At 39.1% G+C, this 27878-nt stretch overlaps 1 protein-coding gene across 20 annotated transcripts in view; it reads right to left on the minus strand.

The window, feature by feature from the left end:
• NCKAP5 (NCK associated protein 5) overlaps positions 1–27878 on the minus strand; it is a 917518-nt gene that overhangs the window by 165484 nt on the left and 724156 nt on the right. For all 20 annotated transcript variants that reach the window (XM_070581217.1, XM_070581213.1, XM_070581211.1 and 17 more), the window contains 2 exons: positions 21869–21907; positions 13458–13577 (listed from right to left, as the gene is read on the minus strand). In XM_070581217.1, coding sequence (XP_070437318.1) covers positions 13458–13577; positions 21869–21907 — 159 coding nt within the window. The remainder of the gene's footprint in view (positions 1–13457; positions 13578–21868; positions 21908–27878) is intronic.

Raw genomic sequence — 27878 nt, forward strand, 5'->3', positions numbered from 1 at the left:
TATGAAAATAAAAGCCAAAGCAAGCAAGTAAAGACTAGGAACAACACCCTGACTTCCTTATAACAGACCACTTGTACCCTTGATAATATTGCTGATGGGAAGCACACCATAACACAGCATTTATTCATGATGCATGGACGGCTAAGCCTAGGTCTTACATAAAAACAAAAACAGAAAACACCCCTCAGTTGATTTGGGAATGAAGAGCAAACACATAGAAAGCAAAATTGTAGCATAGTTAAAAGTAACACATCAATATAGGCTGGGACCTGGTGAGCAAGGTGTGTGTAGGAGACTGGGGCGGGGTGTTATTCCAGGAGCACTTCCAAAGCATATGGATTTAGAAACAGGATTGGAAGGAGACATACTTTCTCATGTCTTCGCATCTTTGCACGGGCTGTTCCTCCTGGCTGGCATTTATACTCTCCCTTGTCCATCTAACAAACTCCTACTCATTTGTCTAGACTCACACTGTGGCATTACTTCCTCTGAAGTGCCTTCCCCAAGCCCTTCAGCCAACAGAACTGGCTCCCCCTGGGCCACCCCAAAGCATCTCATACGCCTCTCACCCTCTTCTCCGTGGTACTTATAGATGATAACTGTTGAGGAAATACATTTTACCACTGAATCTCTAGCACTAACATACTTGTGGTGCTCCAAAATTGTTAAGTGAATGAAGAGGAGTGGTAGCGGTGGGGTGGGTGGGAGTGGAGCAGCATTTTGAACAGAGGAATGACATACAAAATGAGACAGTTGAAGGAACACCTATGTCATGCTCTGTGGAGTGAAAGTATTTCTGCTTGGCTAGAGTAAAGAATTTGTGTCAGGAAAAAAAGAAAAATGATGCTGTTGAAGGTGATACAACTCTATAGAGGGCCTTGAATGCAATATGAAGAGGGGAAAATCAAATCTTGCCATAAGCCTGAAGATTCTTCCTCTGCTGTTCTTTCTTGATCCCAAACCAACCTCATGTGGGGTATCTCATCATCAAAAGTCCTGTCCTGCAGGAGCCATGTGATCTTTCAAAGTAACCCTCATCTCTCAGAGAGGCCACTTTCTGTACCTCGGACAAATTAATATCCTTTCTAGTGCTTATTGCATGACAGAGAACCCCTGCAGCACAGTCTCCATATGTTTTCATGTCTGACAGATGCCCATAATGAAGCCACCAAAGTCCTCTGATCACACAGGATGACAGATCACTGCCGGTGGGTACTCTGCCATCTGGACCCTGGTGTTACTTAGCATCCCTGAAGCATCACTGGACTGCTCCTCCTGTGGGTCTGCAGGACAGGGCCAGAGGCCTCATCCATGGCTGATCAATTTTAGAAACTCACAAGGCAAACTTATACCGGAGTAGCGTGGGACGTCATACCTGCTCTAAACTTGAGTGGATTTTCTTGCCTTTTCTCTTGACTACTTCTTAGTTTGTGGCTCAGGAGAGGCACAGATTGATCAGAATGAAAAGCTTCCATCACCAGAACTCAAGAACCATTGTCACATCCTTTACCTAATCCTTCATTCACTAGTCTACTCCTCCCTTATTGCTCTCCATATTATCTTAATGTCCTCTTAATGATTTCTTCTTTTCATCTCACTTAAACGGTGTATATTTTGAAAGTACACAAAAGGCAGACATATAGACCTTTTAAAGAACAAAATACGTACATTTAAAAATGTTTAATACGTGTGGCATCTTCCAATTTCTCTGAATGACCCTAGAGATGATGACCTCATGTTGGTTGTTTAATTGATTGTTCAGTTCTGGGTAGTTCTGCGTGGCTGTGTTCATTATGCAATAACAAGTTCTAAGGTAGCAAAGAGTGTAAATGCATAAAAATCTATGATTCTCAGAAATAAATAAAAGGATTAAAAAACATGAATTGGGAACTTAGGTACAGAGGATTGATACAAAAACACACATAAACAGACAGAAAAAGGCAAGGTCTATAAACCAAGATTACAATCTTATTGTGGTTAGAAACATCTCCCTTAATGGTGGTGTCAATAAGATGGTGACATAGGTCATTCCCGAATTCACTCTGCCTCACAAAAAGACCAGCTAGCAACTATCCATAGACAAGACACCACTGTGAAAATCCCAGAACATGGGGATGAGGCTGATGCACTCCTCTGGACCACAGAGACTGAGAAGAACTGCATTCAAAGGTAAGAGGAATAACTACACTCTGATTCCTCTGCTCCAACCCCAGGATGGCACAGTGCCACACCAAGAGGGTCCCCAGGGCCTACACTTTCTCCAGTGGGGAAAACAAGAGCCAAAGGTGGACATCTAGCTTCCCCAGCATTGTGGGTCACTTCGTGGGAGGCCCACTTGGGTCTCACCCCACAGGGATTGCAGGGGAGATCTGTGAGGCTTGACAGTGGAGAGCACATTGGGACAGCAAACATGGGCAGGGCTTACAGCAACCAGCACTTGGATACCAGCAGACCAAGTTCCTCCTTGCAGTGGTGCTTGAGTAGAGATCCAAGCCAGTGGCTTTGCCCATCTGCAAAGCCAAGCTGGTGACCCCATCTGGCCAGGGTACTCGATACACAGTTCTGCCTGATTTGGGTTCCCAAATAATATGCTTGCCTTGGGGACTGTTCTACCACCCACCATGAGCAGGAAGTAAATTCATAGCCCTGCCTACTATTGAATACAGATCCCAGCTCCACCTGACCAGGAACTCCAACCAGTGCACCCAGGAAGCTGTGTAGCTTACAGTGGCACTCGAGCAGGGAGCCCAGCCAGCAGCTCTGCATATCTACAGAGCCCAGCTGGTGGCCTCATTTGGCTGGGGAACTCAGTGCACAGTTCTTCCTGATTCAGGTCCCCACCCAGCAAGCTGTGCTGGCCTTGGAGCCTGTTCTTCCCCACCATCTAGGCAGAGAAGAAGGTTCATGGCCCTACCTACTGCTGAATAGAGCCCTCAGTCTTGCCTGACCAGGAAGCATAACTAGAGCAGAAGGAAGCCACCTCCCTATAGCTGCACTTACAGGAATACCCAAGCAGAGAACTCAGTCAATGGCTCAGTCCATTTGCAGAGCCACACCAGTGGCCCTGTCTCACCAGGGAGCTCAGTGAACACTTATGCCTGATTCTGGTCCCTAGGCAATGAGCCAAACTGGCTGTGGAGCCTGTTGTACGGACCTTCCCAGGCAGAGAAGCAAATTCTCAGGCCCACCCAACTGCTGAGTATAGTGCCTGACTATGAAGCCTGACCAATGAATCTGAGCAACTGTGGAGCCCATCCTACAGCTGCACTTGCATAGGTAACCAAGCCAGCAGACCTACCCAACTGTTCCTAGCCAGTGGCACACCAAAACTCAGAGCTTGGGCAGTGGCTTTGTCCAAATAAAGACCCTAATAGCAAGCTCCACTTGTCCAAGGATGCTACCACCTGACCTGTCCAGAACCCTAAGCTGAGATGACTGGTGAAGAACTGCCTCTGCCAAAGCAAATCTGTAAAGTCTGGAAGAGGAGAACACTTAGTCAAATGCACAGATACCAATGCAAAGAATCAAGGATCACAAAAAATCAGGTAAACATGACAACATCAAAAGAAACTAAAAAAGCTCTAATAACAGACTCTAAAGAAATGGAGATCTATGAACTGTCTGACAAAGACTTGTGAATAATCCTCTTAAAGTTTAGTAAACTACAAAAACACACAGACAACTAAATGAAGATGGAAAACAATGCTTGAACAAAATGAAAAGTTCAACAAAGAAACAGAAACCATCCAAAAAGCCAAACAGAAATCCTAAACCTGAAGAATACAATGACTGAACTGAAGAATTCAATAGAGAACTTCAGTGGCAGACTCAACCAAGCAGAAGAATGAATCAGTGAATTAGAATATCGGTCATTTGATATTATCCAGTCATTGGAGCAAAAAGAAAAAAAGAATGAAAAAGAGTAAAGAAAGGCTATGGGACTTACGGGACACAATCAAGAGAAATAATATATGCATTATGGTGAAGGACTGTTTCTGCTGGAGTGAACCTGAAAAGTCTAAGAGGCAACCACTTATTCAAATGAGCAACCAAGAATACCAGAAATGAAGAAGAGATAAAAATTTTCCTGAATTAACAAAAGCTGAAAATGTCACCATAGATCTGTCTTACAAGAAATGCTACAGTGTGTTGTTCTAGAGGAAAGAAAATGATGCTTATTAACATGATAAAAATATATGAATATAGGTGTAAAACTCATTGGTAATGGTAAATAGATAGTCAAAGTCAAATTCTCTAAGACTGTAATGGTGGTGCATAGGTCACTTACAACTCTAGCTTAAATCTTTTTGAAAAAGTATTAAAAATAACCATAACTACAATAATTTATTATTGGACACACAATAAAAAATATGTAAACTGTAACATCAATAACCTAAAATGTGAGGTGGGGGGAAGAAAAAATGTAAAATTTATATATGCCATCAAAGTTAAGTTGTTATCAGCTTAAAATAAGATGTTATAAATATAAAATATTTTAGGTAAGCCTCATGGTAACCACAAAGGCATAGCCTGTAGTAGTTACACAAAAGATTATGATAAACAAGTAAAGCATACTCCTACAAAAAGTCATCAAATCACAAAAGAAGACAGTAAGATAAGAAGCAATGAACAAAGGATCCACAACACAATCAGAAAACAATTAACAAAATGGCAATAGTAAGTACTCAACCACCAATAATTACTTTAAATGTAAATGGCTTAAATTCTCCAATCCAAAGACACAGAATGGCTGAATGGATTTTTTAAAAATTCAACAATATGCTGCTTAAAAGAGATTCACTTTAGCTTTAAAGATACACACAAACTGTGAGTGAAGGGATAGAAGAAGACATTTCAAGCAAACAGTAAATAAAAGAAACCAGGAGTAGCTATACCTACATCAGGAAAAATAGACTTTTAGCTAAAAAAGTTCAAAAGAGATTAATAAGGTCATTATATAATGATAAAGGGGTCAATCCGTCAAGAACATATAACAATTGTAAATATTTATGCATTCAACATTGGAGAACCTAAATATATAAAGCAAATACTAACAGAAGTAAAAAGAGAAATAAACAGCAATACAATAATAGCTGGAGACTTTAATACCCCCTCTCAACAATGGATAGATCATGCAGACAGAGCATCTATAAAGAAATAGTGGATTTGAACAACACTATGAACCAAAGAGACCTAACAGACACATACAGAACATTCCATCCAACAACAGCAGAGTACACATTCTTCTCACGTGCACATGGGACATATTCTAGGATACATTATATTTTAGGTCACAAACCAAGTCTTAACAAATGTAAGTACATTGACATCATACCAAGTATCTTTTCTGACCACAATAGTATCAAACTAGAAATAAATAACAAGAGGGAAACTGGAAAATTCACAAACACAAAGAAACTAAGCAACACACTCCTGAACAATCAATGGATCAAAGAAGTCAAAAGAGAAATAAAAAGCATCTTGAGACAAATGAAAATGGAAACACAACATACCAAAATTTATGAGATGCAGCAAACGCAGCTCTAAGAGAAAAGTTCATACTGATAAATGCATATATCTAGGAAAAAGAAAGTTTTCAAATAAAGAAAATACCTTTACACTTAAGGAACTACAAAAATAAGAACAAATGAAGTATAAAGGTAGCAGAAGCAAGGAAATAATAAAGATTAGAGCAGAAATAAGTGAAATACAGAACAAGAAATGATTAACAAAACAAAGAGTTAGTTCTTTGAAAAGAAAACAAAACTGACCAAACTTTTGCTCAACAAACAAAGACCAAAAAGAGAGAACCCAAATAAATAAAACTATAAGTGAAAGAGGAGACATTACAATTCATATCACAGAAATACAAATGATCATAAGAGACTACTATGAACAACTATACACTGATAAATTGGGCAATCTAGAAGAAATGGAAATTTCCTAGAAACATACAGCTTATAAGAAGGAATCATGAAAAAATAGAAAATCTGAACAGACCAATAATTCATAAGGAAATTGACTCAGTAATCATAAACTTCCAAAGAAAGAAAAGCCTAGGACCAGAGTGTTTCACTGGTGAACTTTACCAAAGACTTAAAGAAGAATTATTGCTAAATCTTCTCAAACTTTTCCAAAAAGTGAAGATGAGGGAACACTCCCAAATTCATTTTATAAGGCCAGCATTACCCTGATACCAAAGCCAGATTAAGGACACTACAAAAAAAGAAAACTACAGGCTAATATTCCTGATGAATATCGATGCAAAAATTCTAAGCAAAGTACTAGCAAGCTGATTTCAACAGCACATTAAAAGGATCATATACTATGATCAAGTAGGATCCATCCCCGGTATGAAAAGATGGTTCAACGTACACTAATTAGTAAAAACGATACATCACAATAACAGAATAAGAGACAAAAATCATATGATCATCTTAACAGATACAGAAAATGCCTATGACAAATTCAACAATTCATGAGAAAAACTCTCAACAAATTGTGTATAAACAGAATATATCTCAACATAATAAAGGCCATATGTGGTAAGTCCATAGCTAACATCATACTCAACGATGAAAAGTTGAAAGCTTTTCCTTTAAGACCAGGAACAAGACAAGGGTGCTCAGGCTCACCACTTCTATTCAACACAGTTCTGGGAGTCCTAGCCAGAGCAATCAGGCAAGAACAGGAAATAAAAGGCATCAGATTCAGAAAGGAAGAAGTAAAACTGTCTCTATTGGCAGATGACATGATTTTATAGATAGAAGTCCTAAACACTTCACCAAAAAACTATTAGTTCTAATCATGAATTCAGTAAAGTTGCAGGATATAAAATCAACACACAGAAATTGACAGCTTTTCTGTACACAAAGAACTAATTATCTGAAAAAGAAATAAAACAATCTCGTTTACAACAACATCAAAAACAATAAAACACTTAAGAATAAATATAACAAAGGAAGGGAAAGATCTCCGCAATAAAAACTGTAAGACTAATGACAGAAATTGAAAATGACACAAATACCCAGAAAGATATCTTGTGCTCACGGATTAGAAGAATAATATTGTTAAAATGTCCCTACTACCCAAAGCCATCTACAGATTCAATGCAATACCTATCAAGATTCCAATGTCATTTTTTTTTTCACACAACTAGAAAAACAATCCTAAAATTTGTTAGGAACCACTAAAGACTCTGAACAACCAAAGCAATCTTGAGAAAGAAGAGCAAAGCGGGAAGCATCGCGCTTTCTGATATCAAACTATATTATAAAGCTATAGTAAACAAAACAGTATGATATCAGCATAAAAACAGACATATAAAACAATGGAATGGAGCTCAGAAATAAATCCATGTATATACAGTTAACTAATATTTGACAAGGGAACCAAGGATCCTCAATGGAGAAAAGATAGTCTCTTCAACAAATGGTGCTGGGAAAATTGGATATTCACACGTGAAAGAATGAAACTAAATCCCTATCTTACACTACTCACAAAAATTAACTCAAAATGGATTAAACACTTAAATGTAAGACCTGAAACAATAAAACTCATAGAAGAAAACATAGGAGAAAAAACTCCTTGACATGGGTCTTGGCAATGATTTCTTAGATATGACACCTAATCCATAAGCAAAAAAATAAAAAATAAACAAGAGGGACTATATAAAACAAAAAAGTTTCTGCCCAGCAAAAAGAAACAATCAACAAAATAAAAGGCAATCTACAGAATAGGAGAGAATATTTGCAAACCACGCATCTGATAAAGGTTAGTATCTGAAATATATAAGGAATTCATACAACTCAATAGCAAAAAAAGAAAAATCAAATAATTCAATAAAAGTGGGCAAGGAACCTGAATAAACATTTTTCCAAAGAAGATACTCAAATAGCCAACAGGTACACGAAAAGTTTCTCAACATTACTAATCAGTGAAATGCAAATCAAAATCACAAGGAGATATCACCTTCCACTTGTCAGAATGGGTATTACCAAAAAGACAAGGATAACAAGTCCTGGTGAGGATGTGGAGAAAAGATATTACTACCTTGAAGAAGAGATATCTGTACCCTCACATTCACTGAAGCATTATTTACAATAGCCAAGATGTGGAAACAATCTAAGTGTCCATCAATGGACAAATGGATAAAGAAAATGTGATATAATATAATATATTATTATTTAGAATAGTATTCAGCCATTAGAAAAAAGGAAATCCTGCCATTTGTGACAATGTGGATGGACCCTGAGGCCAGGATGCTAGTTAAAACAAGTCAGAGAAAGCCAAATACTGTATGACCTCACTTGTATATGGAATCTAACAAAAACAAACTCATAGAAACAGAGAACCGATTGGTGGTTGCCAGAGGCAGACAGTGGCAGGGTCAGAGAAAGTGATGAAAGTGGTCAAAAGGTACAAACCTCCAGTTAAAAGGTAAGTAAGTTCTGGAGATATAATGCAGAGCATGGTGACTATAGTTAACAATATTGTATTGTATATTTGAAATCTGCTAGGAGAACAGATCTCTAAAGTTCTCATCACAAGAAAATAAAACTGTAAGTATATGAGATGCTGGATGTTGACTAAACTTATTAAGGTAATCATTTCACAATATATACATATATCAAATCACTATTTAGTACACCTTAAACATGTACAATGTTATATGTCAATTATATCTCAATAAAACTGGAAGAAAAAGAGTAAAGGCAGTGAGATTGTTTCATGCCAAAAACAAACAAAAACATCCCAAGACACAAAAAATTAAATACCATAAAAAATGTATGTCATGAAATGTTAATCCATCAACAAGTACACACCGAATATGGATTATAAGTAGTGATAATATCTATGGGAGGGTAAAATGCAACATTCAGCATAGTTCTTGCCCTCAAGGAGATTCCTATTTAGGTGAAATGAAAAGTTAACATGAAATCTCTAGTTACGGGGGGTTATACTGTATGACCTCCCCTATCAGTGACATGAGAGACTAGGATTCCATAATTCCATACAGGACTATGAACTGCTTAATTGTGTGGCATGCATCAATACCAAGGGAGCTCCCCGAGGGGAAAGTTCCATGAGGACTGCCGTTGCCCTGGAAGTCCCCTGAACGGTGGCGGCATTGAGTTAGTTCTCAGAATACAGGATTCATTGCTTAAGGACAGGTGGAGGAGTGAGTGTGTAGTGTAGTGTTCTGCCAAATAACATTCGTGGATAGCTTTACACTTTGAAAGTAAAGATTTAGCAGAGGAAAAATACATCAGAAGCACAAGTAGAATTTTAAAATCCTCTCATCTCATCTGAAATAATAATATAAAACAAAACACCAGCAAAAAAAGTTAGCACTCTAAGATGTGACAGCAAATTCTTACACCTTGGTTCTACGCTGTTAGATTCTCATCTATTTGTGTGAATAATCTACACTATAACATTCTTTTCTTTCTGTCTTGGACTAAAGATATGAGTACTAGGACCCTTTGAAATATCAGATAAAAAGGAAAATAAAAAACTGTGTCAGATGGAAAATATGAGAATAATGTCCTATAGGGATAATGACAACACAAGTGCCCAGAACAAGACAAAAGCAGAATACACAGAAGAGGGGAAAATCTTGGATGCCACTAATCAAGAGCCTTTAAGAAACATATAAACATGGTTGGCTCCTTATTGCGATTGAACTGCAGAAGCCCTGATCCAACTGCATACAGATGGGCCAGTTAATCAAAATATTAGAGTACAGAATCAGAAGAACGTTCTTCATGTCCATTTGTATTCCATGTAGAGGGAGCACAGAAAGGAGGTGAAAAGGAGGAACTTGAGCCTGACCATGTATTTAAATCCTCACTCTGCCAATTACCTGCTGGTGACTTAGTCTCTTTGCGCCTAAGTGTCTCCATTTGCAAAATGGGTGCAATGATAGCTCCTACCTCACAGGATTGCAATGGAGATTGCATTGGTGAACACAGTAAAGGTTGAAAAACAGTATCCAAGACATTAAGCACTATGTATTTGTTAAATAACATTTTTAATAGGTCTGAGGCTGCTTCTTTGCCTAGCGATCCCATTATTAGAGTCCTCCAATGTCTTTTTTCTTTTTTCACATGAAACACATGCTTCATGCGTTATCTATGATTTCTAATTTTTGCTTTTCTTAACAGTGGAACAAGAACTTAATACCACTTGAGAAGCAATTTACATGCCCCTACATTTAATACAATTCTCCATCTACAAGTTTTTTATAGTTGGACACCTATATTTCATTTGATCACAAACATTTTTTTTAGTGACATGCCTTTACAGATGCTTTTGAAGCGCTCGACTTTGTTTTATACAAATGATTCTTTTTGCACCACATTTCATTATTTTATATGGTAGTTAAAAATTATATAATTACCATAAGTACTACTCGCATAAACATACTGAGCTACAAATATGACTCATTCATGGTGAGCATTCAACTCAACTGGTAAGAGAAGAAAGTACTCTTAGCGGAGCGCACTCTACTAGGTGCCAGTGCTGAGTAAACTGAGAGTGTTGTTTAATATGATTTTCAAGAGAGAAATGGTGAGCATTGATTAATCTGGTCAGTAGGTTCAAATAAGGTTAGAGACTCCAGTTCCATAAAGAACCTTACTTTGGGATTTTATTTGCTATAATGGCCTCTCAATTCTTCAGAATTTAGCTCAAATTGTTGATTCTAATATGGAGGGCCTTCTTAATCTGATTTGTTACCACCTATAGTCCCAGAAATATCATTCTGAAAATTGGAACCAACAGAGAAGTCTATCACCATTCTTAAGATTTTAATTTTCAGGTGAGCCTTTTTCTTCCCTATCATGGATCTGGTTCCCTTTGTAAGTTTCCTCAAATCTATCAACTAATCCTTAGAACTATCCCTTTTTGTTTCTCTTATATAAGAATTTTCTTAATAATATCCATGTAACTTCTTATTCTCTATTTTTGAGGGACAAAGACTTGACTGTTTTTTAGAAATTATTTTCTTTTCCACTATTTACAATATGTCTACTAAAATCACAATGAGCTCAACAATCTTCTTTCTACATTTCTCTTCAGGTGACTACTTGAGATTGTAGAGACTCATTAGGCTGCATTCAGCAGATGACAACTAACGCAGTTTTCTAAGATATGTAGAAAACTACTTAGAAATCTACTACCGCATCTCCAGTCCAAGGGCAGAAGTCTCTAAGGTCTATGATACTTGGGACCAGATGCACTGGTGGATTTGCTGAGCCCACCAGCCACACCCTCAAACAGACTGAGCTGGACCATCATGGCTGCACAGTTCCAACGCATCCATATAAGCCTGGAGAAGTTCCGAAGAAGAGCTGGGGGCATAAACCTCTCTTAGGTGTGTGCAAAATAACTCTCCAACTTGCAGAATGAATTTGTGTCATTTATTCATTATTCCATTCAACAAATAATTAGAGCTTCCATACATGCAAAATAAGCTCCGACTGCTTTTACTGTAGCCAGTGCTTCACGATACGTATTTGTGAAATGAAAAATCATGAGTCAAATAATTAACAGGCTACCTAAAAAACCAACAACTTTGTGACCGTGAGCCCTAAGATGTTAGAGGGTAGGCATCACACTTTCTATCATTCTTCTTCACAGAACAATGAACAGGGCATCTTTTACAAACGCCATTTCAATTAGAGAGGCTCTTAGAAGTGAGGACTACTTGGTGAGGAATATGACATGTGTTGGCTGAAAACACCCAATGAACAAACACTTAGCTCTGGTGTTAGCATTCATATCATGTAACGCCATTTGGATATGGATTTAAGAAATTTGTGACAGCCAATGAAAAAGCTCAAAGAGCTATGGCACATGTGTTTACTCTGGAAATAAATCACCATGATTCATAAACAGGGACTGTGGATCCTTAAACACTGTTCCAGAAAAGCCTCAAGTTAAAACAGGCAGAACAGAAAAGTTCATGAACATGCAATAGCTGCTAAAAGTAATTATAATATTGGATCTTGATTATGAGAGAGTAAAAGAAATGTAACTTTTTACAGATGCAAGATTTTCTGTGAGCAACATTTACCGTGGTCGGGGCCAGGAAGCAGAATAGGGCTAGCTGATTTTTTTCCACACAATTTTGAGTCATAAATTATAAATTATGCTCTAACAGATAAAGTAGAGAGGAAATTAATTTAAGAGATGAGATCTATTTTACAATTCAGAGAGCTGTTTTATTTTAATTTGGGGGGGAAATGACATCTTGATGTTCAGCTTTACCAAACATTTTTCTCTCTCTGAAATGAACTGCAATTTCTCTTTATTTCCCTGAGGAGTAAAGGCAAGATGTTTATGCCAAAGTTCAGAGGGTAAATTAGCAACACGGTCTCAACCATCTGGAAAAGCGCTGTCCTGCAGAACTTTCTAGGATGATGAAAATGTTCCATATATACGCTGTTTAATATGGGAACCACTGGCCATATGTGGCTTCTAAATGCTTGATATGTGGCTAGTTTGAATAGGAACTTAATTTTAACTTCATTTTCGATCTCAATAGCGCCACATGGCGAGTGGCTACAGTGCTGGACAGCGTGGTCTAGAGGACTCCTCTCTCGTTTTCCTTTCTCTCCGCCAGGCAGCTGGGGTTATCTTTTATACACTGTACAGTGCCCCTGTGAAACCTCACGCACCCTTTGCCAGCTTAGCCTCAGAAGGGCTCTGAGCAAGCCTCACAGGAGCTTGTTTCAGCAAATACGCACATTAACAGGGTTTTAAAAAAATAGGAAACAGCAAAGTTCAGCCCTCCAGCCCCTTTTGCCAATTCACCTGCCTCCCTGCAGTCAGATATATTCTCTAGTGCTTTGTCAGGAGCAGCTTCAAAATGATTCAAAGGGTTTGACTTTCAATAACTTTGCGTGTTACGAAGGCGAGTAAAGAAAGAGTTTGGTGAGAGCATTTAGACAAAGAGAACCAGTAAAACACTGAGGCGCAATATCGGAAGTAGTACATTTTGAGGAGTGATGCTGCATAGAAAGAGACGAAAGGAAAACAAACCCCAGCTGCATTTTTGATTACAGAAAGTTTGAAATAAAGAAATGTACCTTGGTATTACCTTAAAACTCTTGCTTGCTTATCATGGAATGCAAGGGTATGAACACTGGTCCCCAAAGTAATCAATTATTTCCTGACTCCGGTCCACGGTTTCACTTAATTTACAAGAGGACACCTTCTGATTGCCCCTTTTACATGTTTATTATTTGCTGATGCGTTTCTTTATCTAAACATAGCTTTAAAGTCAGAAATTAAGAGACATTCAATTTTAATGACATCCCTTGAGAGGAAAAAGAATCAGAGTTCTAATGCAATGTGCCTTGATGGTGGAGATATTGGTAACTTTCGAATTTAAGTAACTTCTTGTCAATAGCATTTCAGTAACAAAGATTGTTTTCCGCATAAACACATACCTGGAGGAGCAGATCAGAAGTGGGCCTGACTCGCTGTTGGAATAGAATGCTTAACGTTCGATTCTGTTGTTCCAAATCAAACACTCTCGTTTTCAACTTTATACATTCCTCCCTTAGATCCTACAACAAACACATTGAAAGGAAAAAAAAGTCTATAACTGAAAGACATCTTTGCATATTATAACCATATTTTATCTTATTTTCAGACACATTAGTAAAAAAATAGTATTTTTATTCTTCAAAACCCCCAGAAATAAATCACACACATTTTCTTCCACAGCCCATTGTCTGATAGAATTATTATGTGCAAGGACAACAAATTTTAAAAAAAGCACTTTGAAATCAGAAATGCATTAATCTAGCATGCTATTTTTGAAGATGGTAAATCTTAGCGATATAAAGTCAATTTAAGTTTCCACCTATATATTTGGCCTTTTCACTGTCTTCATGAAAGCAATCATAAAGCACAAACCACAAGGACAATAATGTTTTCGCAGTGAATAGAGATTTGATGAACTAAAGAAACTATCACTTTTGATGGAGTCTGTCGTCGTCATTTGCGGAAACGAGTTGAAATTCTCAGCGCTGTGGCTAATAGAATCAGTGATGCATTTAGTGGGAGGGAAACAACTCTGAAGCGAAGGCTTAAAAAGGCCACTTGAAACTTGCCCATCCTCTGAACGGGGGATTTCCATATCCTTTGTGGAGTTCTGGTCTCAGTGCTGGGGAGGAAGTAGGACAACGGCACCTCAGCATCCTTTTGCAGCAGCTCTTTTGAATGATTTAAACACCACAGAGACCTTTTCCTCAACTTTCCCGAGGGAAACTGACACACGGGAGCTTTAGGATTCTCTGGGATCCCATCAAGGATCCGCCTTCCAAACCAACCTGTGATAAAGATACTTGTAGCACTTAAATGGCCACACCCTCTTTGATGGGGTTCAAGAAAGACCAGGTAAAATAAAGCCCCAATTCGAAGTTCTTCACAAGCTGATCCTTTTCTATGTTGCAAACTTTATCTTTCTCATCATTTCCTGATTTTAAAAAAAGGCCTCTGGAGGCTGGCCCAGTGGCATAGTGGTTAAGTTTCCATGATCTACTTCGGTGGCCTGGAGTTCATGGGTTTGGATTGGAGGTGCACACTTTCACACCACTCATCAAGCCATGCTATGGTGGTGTTCCACATACAAAGCAGAGGAAGACTGGTACAGATGTTAGCTCAGGGACAATCTTCCTCAAGAAAAAAGAGGAAGATTGGCAATAGATGTTAGCTCAAGGCTAATCTTACTTACCAAAAAAAAAAAAAAAAAAAATTGGCTTCTGTTCTTACCATGCAAAGAACAAGGGTCTGCCTGTTTCTTAAAAGTTCTATGCATTCGTGTCACCCTCCTCCCTCCCCCACCATTACTTTCCCCTGTCATCCACCTCTTTCTTCCAGTCCAAGTTTGGCTCTTTGATTGACATCCAATTCAAATTCTATCTATCCCCTCTCTGACACTTTATCTGGCATGCCCCAAGGACTGCTCCCTTTTCTGAACTCCAGTGAGTGCTCAATGCCTCTTAGGTGATGTTTCACATCTACCACTTTGCACTGATTTTATCTTTCATGCTCTAGAATCATCTTGTCAGTTAGAAGACATGTTCCTCAAAAGACAAGCACAAGAAGATACTCAAGTAACCAACAGCCCAAGTATATTGTTCTTACATTCTTTTATTCCATCACCTAGCACAGCACCATAGATAGCAGGAGCTTAATAAACTTGTGCTATTATTTTGTTAAAAGGGAGGATGATGACAAGTTCTATTCTCTAGTGATAGAGTGATAACAAATTTAAGTTTCTCAACACTTTCAGTTTGTACATGTACGTATTCCAATGTCAGGCAGCTACAGGCCTGACTTAAGGCTCTGCAAGTGAGAGAGAGCACTGGTTAACAGCTCTGATGCCCCGCCCTAACTAGGAATCACAGACCTCAGCGGGCCTGTTCCAAAACCTTGTGTCAACCCAAGTGGGAAGCTAGAGAGACCTGGCTTCTGAGGCTTTACCTGAGTGTGCATCATCATACCCAGTCTTAATAATTCTATTTCCAGGGAGCAAAGAAACAGGCCATAGTGTGGCTCACTGCAGAGCTTACACTCTCTTCATCTTTTTAGCTAAATGGGTGGAGCTTATGCATGGGATGTTTCCAACTGATTGCTGCCTACAGATGCAGAGTGTAGAAAAGAAATGCCATGTTCAGGATGAGGCAACTGGGTCCAAGATCTAAGAGGTCAGCTGCCATCAATTGCAGGGGAAGGAGTGTGTGTGTGTGCAGGAACACACATGCCACTTGGGAGAGGCCATTTTGGGGGCCTGGGCATTGCAAAAATTAAAAGGCGAAATTTATTTCTTTTATTTAGAATTCAACCTCTGTGTCTCACTTAGGCTAATTTTTGTTCCTAGCATGTATATAACACTCCCTGCTCCCAAAGACTAATTTTTTTTCACTACTGCTAATGAAGTAATTAATAAAACTTGACTGTGAGGTAAATAAATATTAATAGTAGCTATTGGGTGGGAAAACACAGTCATTCCCATTTGCAGGTGGAGATATGGAAACAGAAGCATACAAGGATGGATTTGCAAACAGAAGGACAACCTGTATGGAATAGTATCAACAATTTTTAGCAGCAAAGCTGAGAATAACTTGAAAGAGTTCTTCACATGGGTAAAAAGAGAAAAAGAAAAAGAAAGAATGAAAGAAAAAGAATTAATCAAAAAAACTCCATAGGGAGTTTTTGTACAGGTACCCACATTTCAATGGCTGGTACTCTTACTTAAGGCAGTAAAAGTAGGAACATAATTTATTGACCTTGAGAACTGTTCATCACTCTGGGCTCATCTAGACCAGCACACAGCAGAGGAGGAAATGGAAGGCTTCAGGAATGTGATGCCGGTCTTACAATCACTGACAGACAGAACTGAGCTGGATTGAAAATTTGTAGACATAAAAGAATTGCCCATGTTGTTTTAATATTCCTCTTCTCTTTGGTCAAGCTGTGGACAGTAACTGATGCCAGACACCTATCATCCCAAGAATCTATCATCAAAACCACACATGTGTGTCTACACGCACATATGTAAAGACAACCAGACTGGGTAGATATATAGAGAGAAAAACAACAATTTCTTTCATCGCTACTGTGAGATCTGGGCAGAGGGTAGCAGCCAGATGTTTTTGCATCCTCTTTGCTCACAATGGGAACCCAATGACATAAAGAAGCATGAGACACACTTAGCCTGGGTACAAGGGCCACTATTCTGACCCTGTCAGTTAAAGAGGCAAAACTCAGACTATCCTTCCCAAGGAAGGCATTAGAAACAAATTAAAAATAATCAGGGATCATGGCTCACAGCAGGGGCTGGACCATCTGTCCTCTCTCACATCCTTTTATTTCTATGACTCTAGTATGTCTTAGGCCTCAAGAAGAGGACCGGACTGAAAATATAGGGTTGTGACTTCTGAAATAAAAGAAGGGACATGATGTATAATTTTATCAGGGGGAAATAATACCAAAAGTTTGACTACATCTAATCTCACTAAGAAAGTGTACTGGTCTTTGGGTTCAAGAAAATAGCCAGATCTGATTTCCTTACAATCTGCATGTCACTATCAATCGGAAACAGAGAGTAAGGAATTACAATTGAAAGTGAGGGCAAAATATACTGAGCAATGTGATACATTGGTCTGAAAGGCCTCATGTACCTTAATGATCCCAAATCTTAAGTTCCCTAGAGGATCCACAGATTGTAATACTGGTCAGTTTCACCTGCACTTGGTGCTGAAGAAAACTCAGGATCCACTGCTTGTAGTACCCACGGAGTATAGCTACCTTACGCATTTAGAGTAAAATCGTTACCAGTTCCCTGCTGAAATAAATTTAAGAAAATGTTGATGGCTTAGAAGCAGGACAGATATTGACATCACTGGAGCATTGTTGAAAACTATTTAAATCTGACTGTATCATGTAAAAATTGTATAATAGCAGTATACCTATTCTAGTGGCAGTGTATAGCATGGGAATACACTGGACTGGGAGTTAGGGGCCTGGGCTCTGGTCCTCATTACCCACATGACCTTGAGGAAGTACCTTAATCTAGTTAGGCCTCAATTTCCTTAACTGTAAAATGAGCTACTGCACAAAACCATGCTTTCAGGAGAATGGATGTCTTAGCCGTTCCATGAGATGGTTTGTCAAGTGCCACCTCATTCCAGTCTCTCCTTGTCACAGCCTTTCTCAGTGGCCATCACTGATCCACCCCTTTCTTTTCCAAGGATGCTAAGGCTTCTGTAAGAAGAAAAGCCATTTCTGGAAAAGGCTAGTTACATCTCAGACTAACCAAGGGCCTCAATAGCAAATACCTAAAAGGCAAGGCAGGGAACACAAACGTGAGACTGAATCAGCTGGCTCTAACTAATAGGAAGTGGAGAGTCCTGGGGCAAACTAAACACTGCAAGATTTCATCCTAAAGGCACTCAGATGAAAACATTTTCAATCTCGGTGATGGCTAAACAGTGTATATGACTACAGTGAACTGAGCCCATTACCAGACCTAGTTGACAATCTCAGAATTAAATGCTTGCTAAGGTCCCTGGCCATTCTGAAATTCTAGGGATCAAAAAGGACTGATCCTGAGAAAGCTTGACTCCAAATTGACAGAGTCAGTTTTGACTCCCCACCTGTCAGATCCTGGATGTTCTTTTCGCTAGCAAGGACTAGAAACACTTCCAGAAGGTTTAAGAATTCCATTGGCTACTTTGCTCTTTTGCTTTATTTCCTGTGATCGTAACTAATGATTGGGTTTCAATCTATCTGTTGATTTTCATAGCATCTCCTTTGCCTGTTGGACTATAGTGGGGAAAAATAATAAGGGACTGAATGGGATCGTGCAGGCCGAACGGTGCAAAGGATAGAAGCGTGGAGTTTGAGTGCAATGACCCGAGGTTAACAGAAGGGCTTTGCCACCTCTAGCAACTGGAACTATGAGCAAATTATTTTCTCAGTCTTATCTCAAAGGGTTGCAGTGAGAACAAAATGACTTAGTGGATTTAAAGTGCTGGACATTGGGCCTGACTTCTTGTAAATGCACAGTAAATACACACAGACCCTCTTGAGAGAACCAGACTCTGAACACACCATTGCTAGACAAGTGCACACACATGGCTTGACTGCCCCTCCTACAAGGGCAACATGTGGAAATTTGAGTTCTTTCAGCTTCGAGCTACAAACCTGTGTTCCGCTTCTATCCAAATGGCTGAATTACTAGATTCTACCATACAAGAGCCTTATTCCATGCTGGTGAAGAAAAAAGGCCGTATAAATATTTGATTACTCTAAAAAACATGCAGATAAGGCTGAGGATGTTGATAGGCTGGAAAATAACTGCAAGGGAAAAATGCTTTTCTTCCAAGTTTGGTGTTAGTGGGGGGAAAAACCACTGAAGAACCTAGCAAAGTTACATTTTCAGAGAGCGTAATCGACTTAATGAAGATAAAATATATTTCAGACAAAAATACGAGTTTAGCCTAGATTATTGATTTCACTCGCACTTGTAGACTTGGATCTATGATTTGGAGTCATAAATGGAAGTGAGCTGGGTTTAATATTGTCGCCTTAGCCTTATTGATGTAGAGGAGGGGCAGTCTGCTCTCTCAAGGGAAGCCACAGGTTGTGAGATAAATTGAATTACTTGACTAGGAGAACACATGTACATTTAACAGAAACTGATAAATTTATGGAAATAAATCTTCTTTTTGTATCAGTATTGGGAAAAGGAGCACACTGTTACTTTAGGATGCTTATCCGGGCCGATTCATGATTGCCACAAAAAATGCTTCTGGGTTGCCCAGTGAAGAGCTGAAGCCACGGCATATTTGCCTTTGCATTGTAGCAAAGGATATATTCTAAAACTGATGGCTATGACAATAATTTCGCCTCAAGGATTGTTTTTTGTGACATGGACAAATCACTCAACATTTCTGTTTTCACTCTGTGCCAGCTAGCTACATCCTTCTTTAGAATTCGCTTTCTCATCTGTATTTGTAGTACATTTTATTTCCTATATTGTGTTCTTAATTAAAAAGAAATTTTAGTCTTTTTGCAGCAATGTTACAGTCCCTATAAAAACTGGGAGACATGTATTTCTGCAGGACATGATTCTTCTGGAATGTACAAAAGCCTCGGCCTCTCCCCCTGCCTCCCCATGTCCCTGAGGTATGCTATCTCACAGTAGCACGTCTCGCTCTGTCTTACTGCTTAACTGTAACAAGGTAGATTTATCTGTTTACTAGTTATTACTTGGATTTGTGTAGCTATTTTTTGTGGCTGACCTGAAGGGTCCCATTTTCCTTTATATCGTACTAGGCAGATTCCTTGTCTCTTTTCTGAGGCACCATTAAAAAAAGCAGGCATACGAAGTCTTTCAACAGTTCCACCCAACCGCAACAACCCTCCCTTCATTCCTCAGGTTTGTAAGTAAATGAGCATAGAGTTTCCAACAGGAGGAAAGCAATTGAGATATTAAAGCTTTTGAAAAAGAAAAGGCATTCAAATATGTCGTGACAGAAATTAAGAATTGCTCTTCAACATCTGTTTTTCTCTTTATTCCACAAGAACATAACAATCGATTTTCTGCTGGGCACATACTCAGAATAAAGACTTCATTGCCAGCTTCCTTAGGTGTGACCATACGATTAAAGTCTGTTCAAGGAGATGTGAAGTGGGAAGTATGAAAGCTTTTGAAAGTCTCTCTTAAAAGACAGCTAGTGTGTGCCCTTTATCCTATTCATTTTCTTCAGCTTTTTTTCCTTCCTGATGGTTGGAATGTGAATGTGATGACTGGAGCTAAAGCATTCATTTTGGACCACGAGGTAACCTTGAAAATGTAGGCCATATCCAACAGAATAACAAGATAGAAACCAGGGATGCCAGGGACCCCATGCACTTTATGTAGCAAAGCACCATGCCAACCCTGCACTGCCTACTTGTGGATTTAGAGTTGAGAAAGAAATGACATTTTAGCTTATTGAAGCCACTACTATTCTGGATCTCTGTTACTTACAATGGAACCTAATTCTAACTTCACATAACTGTGCTCAAATCTCATCAAATTATATGATGTTAATGTAAAACCTGAGGCAGTTAAAATCATTTGTAGCAGGAAGCATGATATATTGACAGAAATAGTTGGGGGAGAAAGTCTAGCAAAAATATCACCATGCCTCCATAGTATAAACTTGAAATAATATTTAAGTACATCCATAAGTGGTCGACCCCTCATAAAATTGTTTCCAATTAAAAAAATGAATGTTATAAATGATTTTGCTGTGATGTAGCCACATCTTTCTGAATACGCCACAGGATCTAAGATTTCCTTTTGTAGAGGAAGTTTCCATCACACTGAGACAGAACTTAGAATAAAGAAAATCTGAAGGAACTAGAATTTAGCCTCGGAGAAACATTATGGAAAGAGACGGGAAAAGTTCAATAAAATTCACCAAACCAGCCAAGTTTAGGCAATTACCTGCATTTACACACTCTGCCACAATAGCACGATCTTATATTGTCTGAAGGCAGAATGGGCAGATAGCAAAGGAGAAGGTTCCGAAATTCCATGCCCAAAAAGTACCATTTTTTCCCAACTTTATTGAGGAACAATTGACAAATGTAATCGCATATATTTACAGTGTAAAACGTTATGATTTGATGTGCATTACAGGGTGGAATGATTACCAAGATCAAGATAATTGATACATCCACTATCTCACATACTTAACAGTTTTTTGTGTGTGGGTGGGGATGCTCAACATCTACTCTCAGCAACTTTCAGTGTCTAATACCGCCATTTGTTTTATATTTATCACAAATCAATTCCTATAGCAACTGCTCTCCATGCTTCCTCTCATAGAATGACCACAGCAATTCTGGGAGGTGGAATTGTTATCTGTATTTCACAGAAGAGGAACTAAGGGCCAGAGAAATTAAGTAACTTCCCTAACCTCAAAGATCCCTTGTGAATTTTAAGCTTCTTTAATGTTGTCCAAAAGAGGCTATTAATTTTATAGGAATTGGAGGAATCCATTAACTTATTTAATGTCTGCATTGACTAAAGAAAAATGATAGGTTTGCCACTCATCTAGGTCCACAGAAATCTTTCATCTTCAAAGGGCTTTCTATTACTTTACCGAGAGTTTGAATTTTCTGATTCTTTTGGTCATGGATGTTACTTCGTATGCCGTCTAACACACAATTTTAACATAAGTGAGTAAATAGAAAAGTATTGCATCTATCAATCACCATTTCCTAGTTTGACAATATGTGTTCCAATCTATTCGCGTAGTACTTTGAAAATAACAGACAGAAAGTGACCTACCTTTTGAGTGAGCAGAGCTTGAACAACTTGGTTGGCTACCTTTAAAAAATAAAGAAGAGAGTTGTCGTTTATAATAATGAGACGCTATGCATAGACTCTAATTTACCAATAAGTTTCTCCCAGCTTGCTGTAGCTAATTAGCTCTTCATTTGCCTCTTTCCTCTACTTCTAGAGGACCTGATTCTTTTCATAATAAGCCTATCCTTCTAGGTAATATTTTGCCTTTTCCAAAGGTGACCTTGCTGCTAATTAAGATGGTTAGGCTGGAAAGATCATTCATACCTTGACTTTCACATTTCCGTATTTGGAAAAATAACATCCTTTCATATGTAGAGTACTCCGAGAAGGCTAAAAAATGATATAGCGCAAAACATGATCCTAATTATCTGTACAGAGTTTCTACACTTTGCTGATTTACAATGTCCTTTGCCTCTCCTTCCTATTCTTTTGCTCTGTGACTATTTCACTGCTTAATATTACTTGCACAAAAGATGGGTTGAATGGCAGAGAATGGGGACAACTCGTTGTTTCTTATATCCTCCGCTTTCTTCCTCTACATCTTCATTTGTGGCATCCTCTTGTTGTTGTTACCTATAATAGAGTCTGGTAGTTGTTTCTCCACATCTATTTTCCCCTTCCTCCTAACTAATAAACTCTGATTCTTTTGCTGGACACATCCAACTACATTTGGATGGTAGCTCCCTTGTATCTAAGTGTCACTTTCTGACAAACTTCTGGCCAATGAGTTATAAGCAGACTATTTTCTTGGGCTTACAGGAAGTCTCTAAGAAGAAGAAGGGTCACCCTCCTTCCTCCTTTTCCTCTCTGAGACATGAAAGTGATAGCTGGAGCTTTAGCAGCCACCTTGATGATGGAAGGCACATAATAAGTATTGTTGGGCAGGAAAATGCTGGTCCTGACCATGCATGGAGCTGAACTGTCTATCTTTGAACTTCTATGTGAGAAATAGAATAGCCACTGCTATGTTGAGTTTCTTCCAATACACAAGCAAATATAATTCTTACTAATATAGTAACAGAACCCTAATTTTCTTCAGGTATCGGGGAGTTTGGGACAATAGGAGAAGATGGGCCCTGCTTAGCTCAAGGAGGTGAATCTTGATTAATCTAAGACAATCTTGGTAATTCCATTCCCTTTTAGTGACTGGTGTAAGAGTGGGCATGTGACATAACGCCAGCTAAAGGCCACATGTGAAACCAATAACCTGTCCTTGTTATTTCAAGGATTTGGCGTTTTCTTCAGATAACCATTCATTCTTTCTACATATATTTGTATTAAGATTTCTTTTCCACCTGCAGATTTTAAAAACACTTCACAAAGAGTCACTTACTAAACTTCACTATAGTCTTGAAGCTATATAACCATATGTTTACTATTGATAAAATTAAAGTGGACAGGTGATTTATGTGGTATTTTTCAGCTGACACAAAAACTAAACATTTAGTGTGATAACTAAAACTGACAGCATTAAAGACCAAGTCAGAATATTTAAATATCCTAAATAAAAGGTACTTCTGTTCATTCAGTTCTTCCTTCATTTATTCAATATAAATTTGCAGAGTATTTATTTTTAAAGCTAGATGACTGGGATGTGTTCCTTGGTTTCAAAGAGAGCATAGCTGGTAGGAGGTTGGCAAGAACACAATTATAACACAGCGTGATACGCATGTAATCATCTTGGTAATTCGCACATTTCAACCAAAGGCTGAGGGACACTTTCATCTTCTTTTTCTCTTGATAACAAAATTATTTTTGGAGATGCTAAACCACGTACGCTTGTTTCTGTCTGGTATAGTGGAACAGATTACGGTAAGAAGGTTTTCATGGAGCTTAATTGTTTCTTGACTCAATATTGACAAAATAGCACATCATTAACAACAGCTGGCTACCACTAAGTCTCACAGAAAATTAAAATACAGGCTGTCATCAACTTGTGGTTAGAAGGCATTCACACCACAAGCAGGAAATGACTAGACTCAGATTACCTATAATTGATTAGCCGAACTGTATGCACAAGAAGGATTTTCTTTCTAGAAGAATCCTTTCCAAATTTACATTGCTGACATTAAGTTAAAAAAAAAAAAGGGCTTTCATTGAAACTAACTATAGTTTTGAAGAAAAAAGAATTGTTAGGTATTTTTTTTCAGTCCAGCCCAAGTTAAAGAAGCATTCCTAAAAACTATCATAGACCAAAATAAACCATATTTTCCTTAACCGGTGCTTTTCCTTTTCCTTTATCAGTGAATTTATACATGATCACAATGGTGATAAATGTTATTCAGTCCACACAAATTGACCAATAGCACAATCCTGAAAATCTTTCAGCTTTTAAACATTCATTCTAATTCGTAACTGAGAATTTAAAGTCAAACTATACATCAACTATTTTATTCTTGGCAAACTAAAAAAAGAGAACAACAGAAGAATTGAACTATTCGTGTAGCTTGAATCAGGAACAATGTATCAACGTTAATTCATACCATAAATAATTTAATTCTTTTGGATCTCAAACTTTGGATTTGATTTACATTCTCATAAAATTGCCTAATATCAATATTTTCTTTTCTTCTAAACTGGTCCCTCACTTAAGCCAGACTGTGGAACAGCATTCACATAAAATAGCTCTTTACATGATTTAACAGGAGACACAAATGAATATTCTAACTGTAACAGCCCACAGGAGTAAATATGTTATATCTTTGCAATCCAAGTATGTTGCCCTATAGGCTTACAGACTCTATCTCTGATGCAGTTCCTTCTGGCATGTACTTTGGGCAATTGTTTGCTTTACCAGAAAACTGAACACAGATACACGAATGCATTATTTCGTTACCTACTGACACGGGGTTATATTACCCAGAAGGACTCACAGTGTTTTGCAGAAGAGCAGGCAGGTTGTACGAACGCTTTCCTGGGTACTGTCTGTAAAGACAGTTTCCTGGGGTTTCATTTCTACTTTTAACAGCTAAGCTTCCCTGATTTATCAATAGAACAGGTGTCTGGAGCTTGTGCCTGCAACGTCTAATAGGCTCACCACATGACCCCTGGAATGGGCCCCTGCCCTCATCATAGCATTATGCCCTTAGCACTTGGGCTGCAAATAACCGCACACCTGCAGGTCTAGCTAATGAGAACAAATAACTTCCAGTGTCACCTGACAGCATTCTTCTCCAAAGAAAGGAAAAACAGCAGCTGGGCTGGACCAGGGGGACTTGAGACTCACCGAGCAAAGCTGACAATCCTTAAGCCCCTCCTTATTTTACAACCTCCCTTAGGCTCTCTGTGGGGACCTCCCCCCTTTGCCTCTAGGAGACAAGCAGGGCTGCAGTGAAACAGAGATGATGAGGGCCCAGAACACCTCTCCTTTCTGCTCAGTAAGAATTCTCAGACTAGCCATCTCCTCTGATGGCTGGCTCATCTTCTACCCACACAAGTCTTTGCTATTCTTCGCTGTCAGCCTTCCAGGGGTCATTATCCCTCCAGCACTGCCCTGGAAGGGGGTGGGCAGAGGGAGGGAAGCTGGGGCTGTAGGGTCATCAGTCAGTTATTTTAGTGCAAAACAGTCCCTGAGGCTGAATGAGAAGTCCCAAGGCTCACCACACCCAGAAGACAGCCAGGCCTGGGCCAGGGTGGCGGAGTGAGGAACTGTTAAGGCACCACGTTTGACAGTCCTCTCCTCCTGCCTGGTGGTCCTTTCATACTTTCAAGTACTATTTTATCATGCAAAGCACCTGTCTTGTCAGCAAGGAAATTTAAAAACCCAGTAGAAAAAGCACAAGTTTTGGAAAATGTGCTTTGGAGAAATTTTCTATGCTTGTGAGTTTGGTTTATTGTACTGAGGTAGCTGGGGGCAAACGGGAAGAACATTGGGGCAGAATCACAAGCAAGACCTGAGTTCAAATACTGCCTGTGTTGATTGCACATTAATGTGTATGGGAGCGGGGGAGCAACCTGAATTTTCTCATTTGTAAATTAGGGGAAACAGCTATCTCCAAAGTTGTGAAAAATGCATGCGATGACAGACATAACCCAAAAAACCACCTTGGACAGTGCCTGTAAAGCAGTATCAGTCATCCCATAAATGTTAAATCTGAAGCAGGTCACTCGAAATTCAGAGAATAAAATGCATTTTCAGGTAAGAAGTTAAGAAAGAATGGTTTGAGAAAAAGGGATTTTATTTGTAAAAGAATGAAGTGTGTGTATGTCATATGCATGCATAAATATAAATCACTAAGCATCTGTATTATTTATTTACTCTGTAAAAAAAATCTTGTAAAATACTGGGACGGGGAGACATTCGTCTAAACATGGATGTGGGATTCCAGGGGAAACTAATTGGGAAATTAATTTGCTGTTGATAATCTCCATTCATTCATTAAGTCATTCAACAAATGTGCATTAAGTACCAAGGATGGGACAAGAACTGTGCTGGGTCTTAGAGAAATAATGATGAATAGAACGCAGGTGCTGCCCCTCATGGTCGTTCTAGGACAGACATAGGAAGTAGATTGTCGATTTCATGGTCCATTCACGAAATGGGTGTTGGAAGCATGTGAGAACCATAAGCAGGATCATCTTCCATCTACATCTATCAAGATGTTGATTTTAAAGATTACTTAGAGCTCAGATGTGGGATATACAATGAGAAAGTCCTGACAATGATTCCACAGTCCAGTCTTGGCATATATCACAGGAATCAGAGAGAAAGGTAAGGATTGTTCTTAACAACCTACTTCTGCCTTTATTTAGCCTTGGTTTGAAAGAAATTCTGGTGCTTTTTCATTTTCTGGACTACATCCAAAGGTCTAGTTTTCCCCAGGCTTGTGCTCTGAAGTTTAGGGCACAGAGAAGTCAGAGAAGAGCTCGATCATGGCATCCTCACTGACTATACGGGACTCTGGCCCAACTCTGGTCTAAAAAAGAGTGCAGGTTCTCCAACTTCTGTGTGCAAAAGCTGCACCAGGGAAGTTTGTTAAAATTGCCAATTTCCCCACTTCTCATTCTGCTTGAGAAGGGCTGTCTGAGAATCTGCATTTTTAGCAATTGCCCTGCGTCTTTCTGATGCAGAAGGGGCCAGAATCACACGTTGAGAAACACTGGGATAGGGTTTATGTTTTGCTCACTCAGACACTTCTGAGGAATTGGAAATAACCCAAAACTTCCACACAGGTCCATTGCTCTTCCAGCATCGCATCCAAGTTTGGGGGAGCTTTCATCCTCTTCTGGACGCTTCCTGAAGATACTCTTTATAGCACAGCATTCAGAGAACCTAAGGGTGGTGGTTCCTAATCTTGGCTGAAGATTATAACCCCCTGCGGTACTTTAAAAAATTTATGCTCAGGCTCCACTCTAGACCAGAATTAGGTCAGAATCTCTGAGGTGGGGCTCAGCCAGCAGTCTTTTTAAAGCTCCCCAGGTAAGCCCAACATGCAGGCAAGGGTGAGAACCACTTGCCTTGCTAGATCTCAAACTTCACCTGCTCCATCCAGTTCCTCCTGCTTTTCAACGCCTGCCCACCCACCACTCCTTCTGCCCTTTGGTGACTGTGCTGGATGTTCTCCAGGGCCCCAGGGCAGCTCATTTCCTCTGTGAGTTTCCCTTACCTCAATTTTCTGTGATTAACCATTCCCTTCCCTTCTCCCACTAGCTGGGGGCACCTTGAGCTTCCAGCTTCCACCTTGAGTTGACACTCAATAAAGTTGTAGGACAACTCAATCCATCTAAATGCCAGGCAGCAGTTTGAGGAGATGTTATTTTACTTATTTTGTATATCATTATACTTCTCCACATGGGAATAAATTAGTCTTAAAGGACCTGTGGCCAAGGCAATATTGAGAATAAACAGCAATTCTCTGCTGGCCAGCAAACTGTCAAACAGTCAGACAAAGAAACTAGACTCAAACATGAAAACCTCCAATTCTCCAAGCAAAGTCAAGTTTGGGCCTTGGCTTTACCTTTGTACTGCAAGGTAAGGAGATGGGGAGCTAGG

The sequence above is a fragment of the Equus przewalskii genome, chromosome 17, assembly GCF_037783145.1.
Source record: "Equus przewalskii isolate Varuska chromosome 17, EquPr2, whole genome shotgun sequence".
Classification (NCBI taxonomy): Eukaryota; Metazoa; Chordata; class Mammalia; order Perissodactyla; family Equidae; genus Equus; species Equus przewalskii.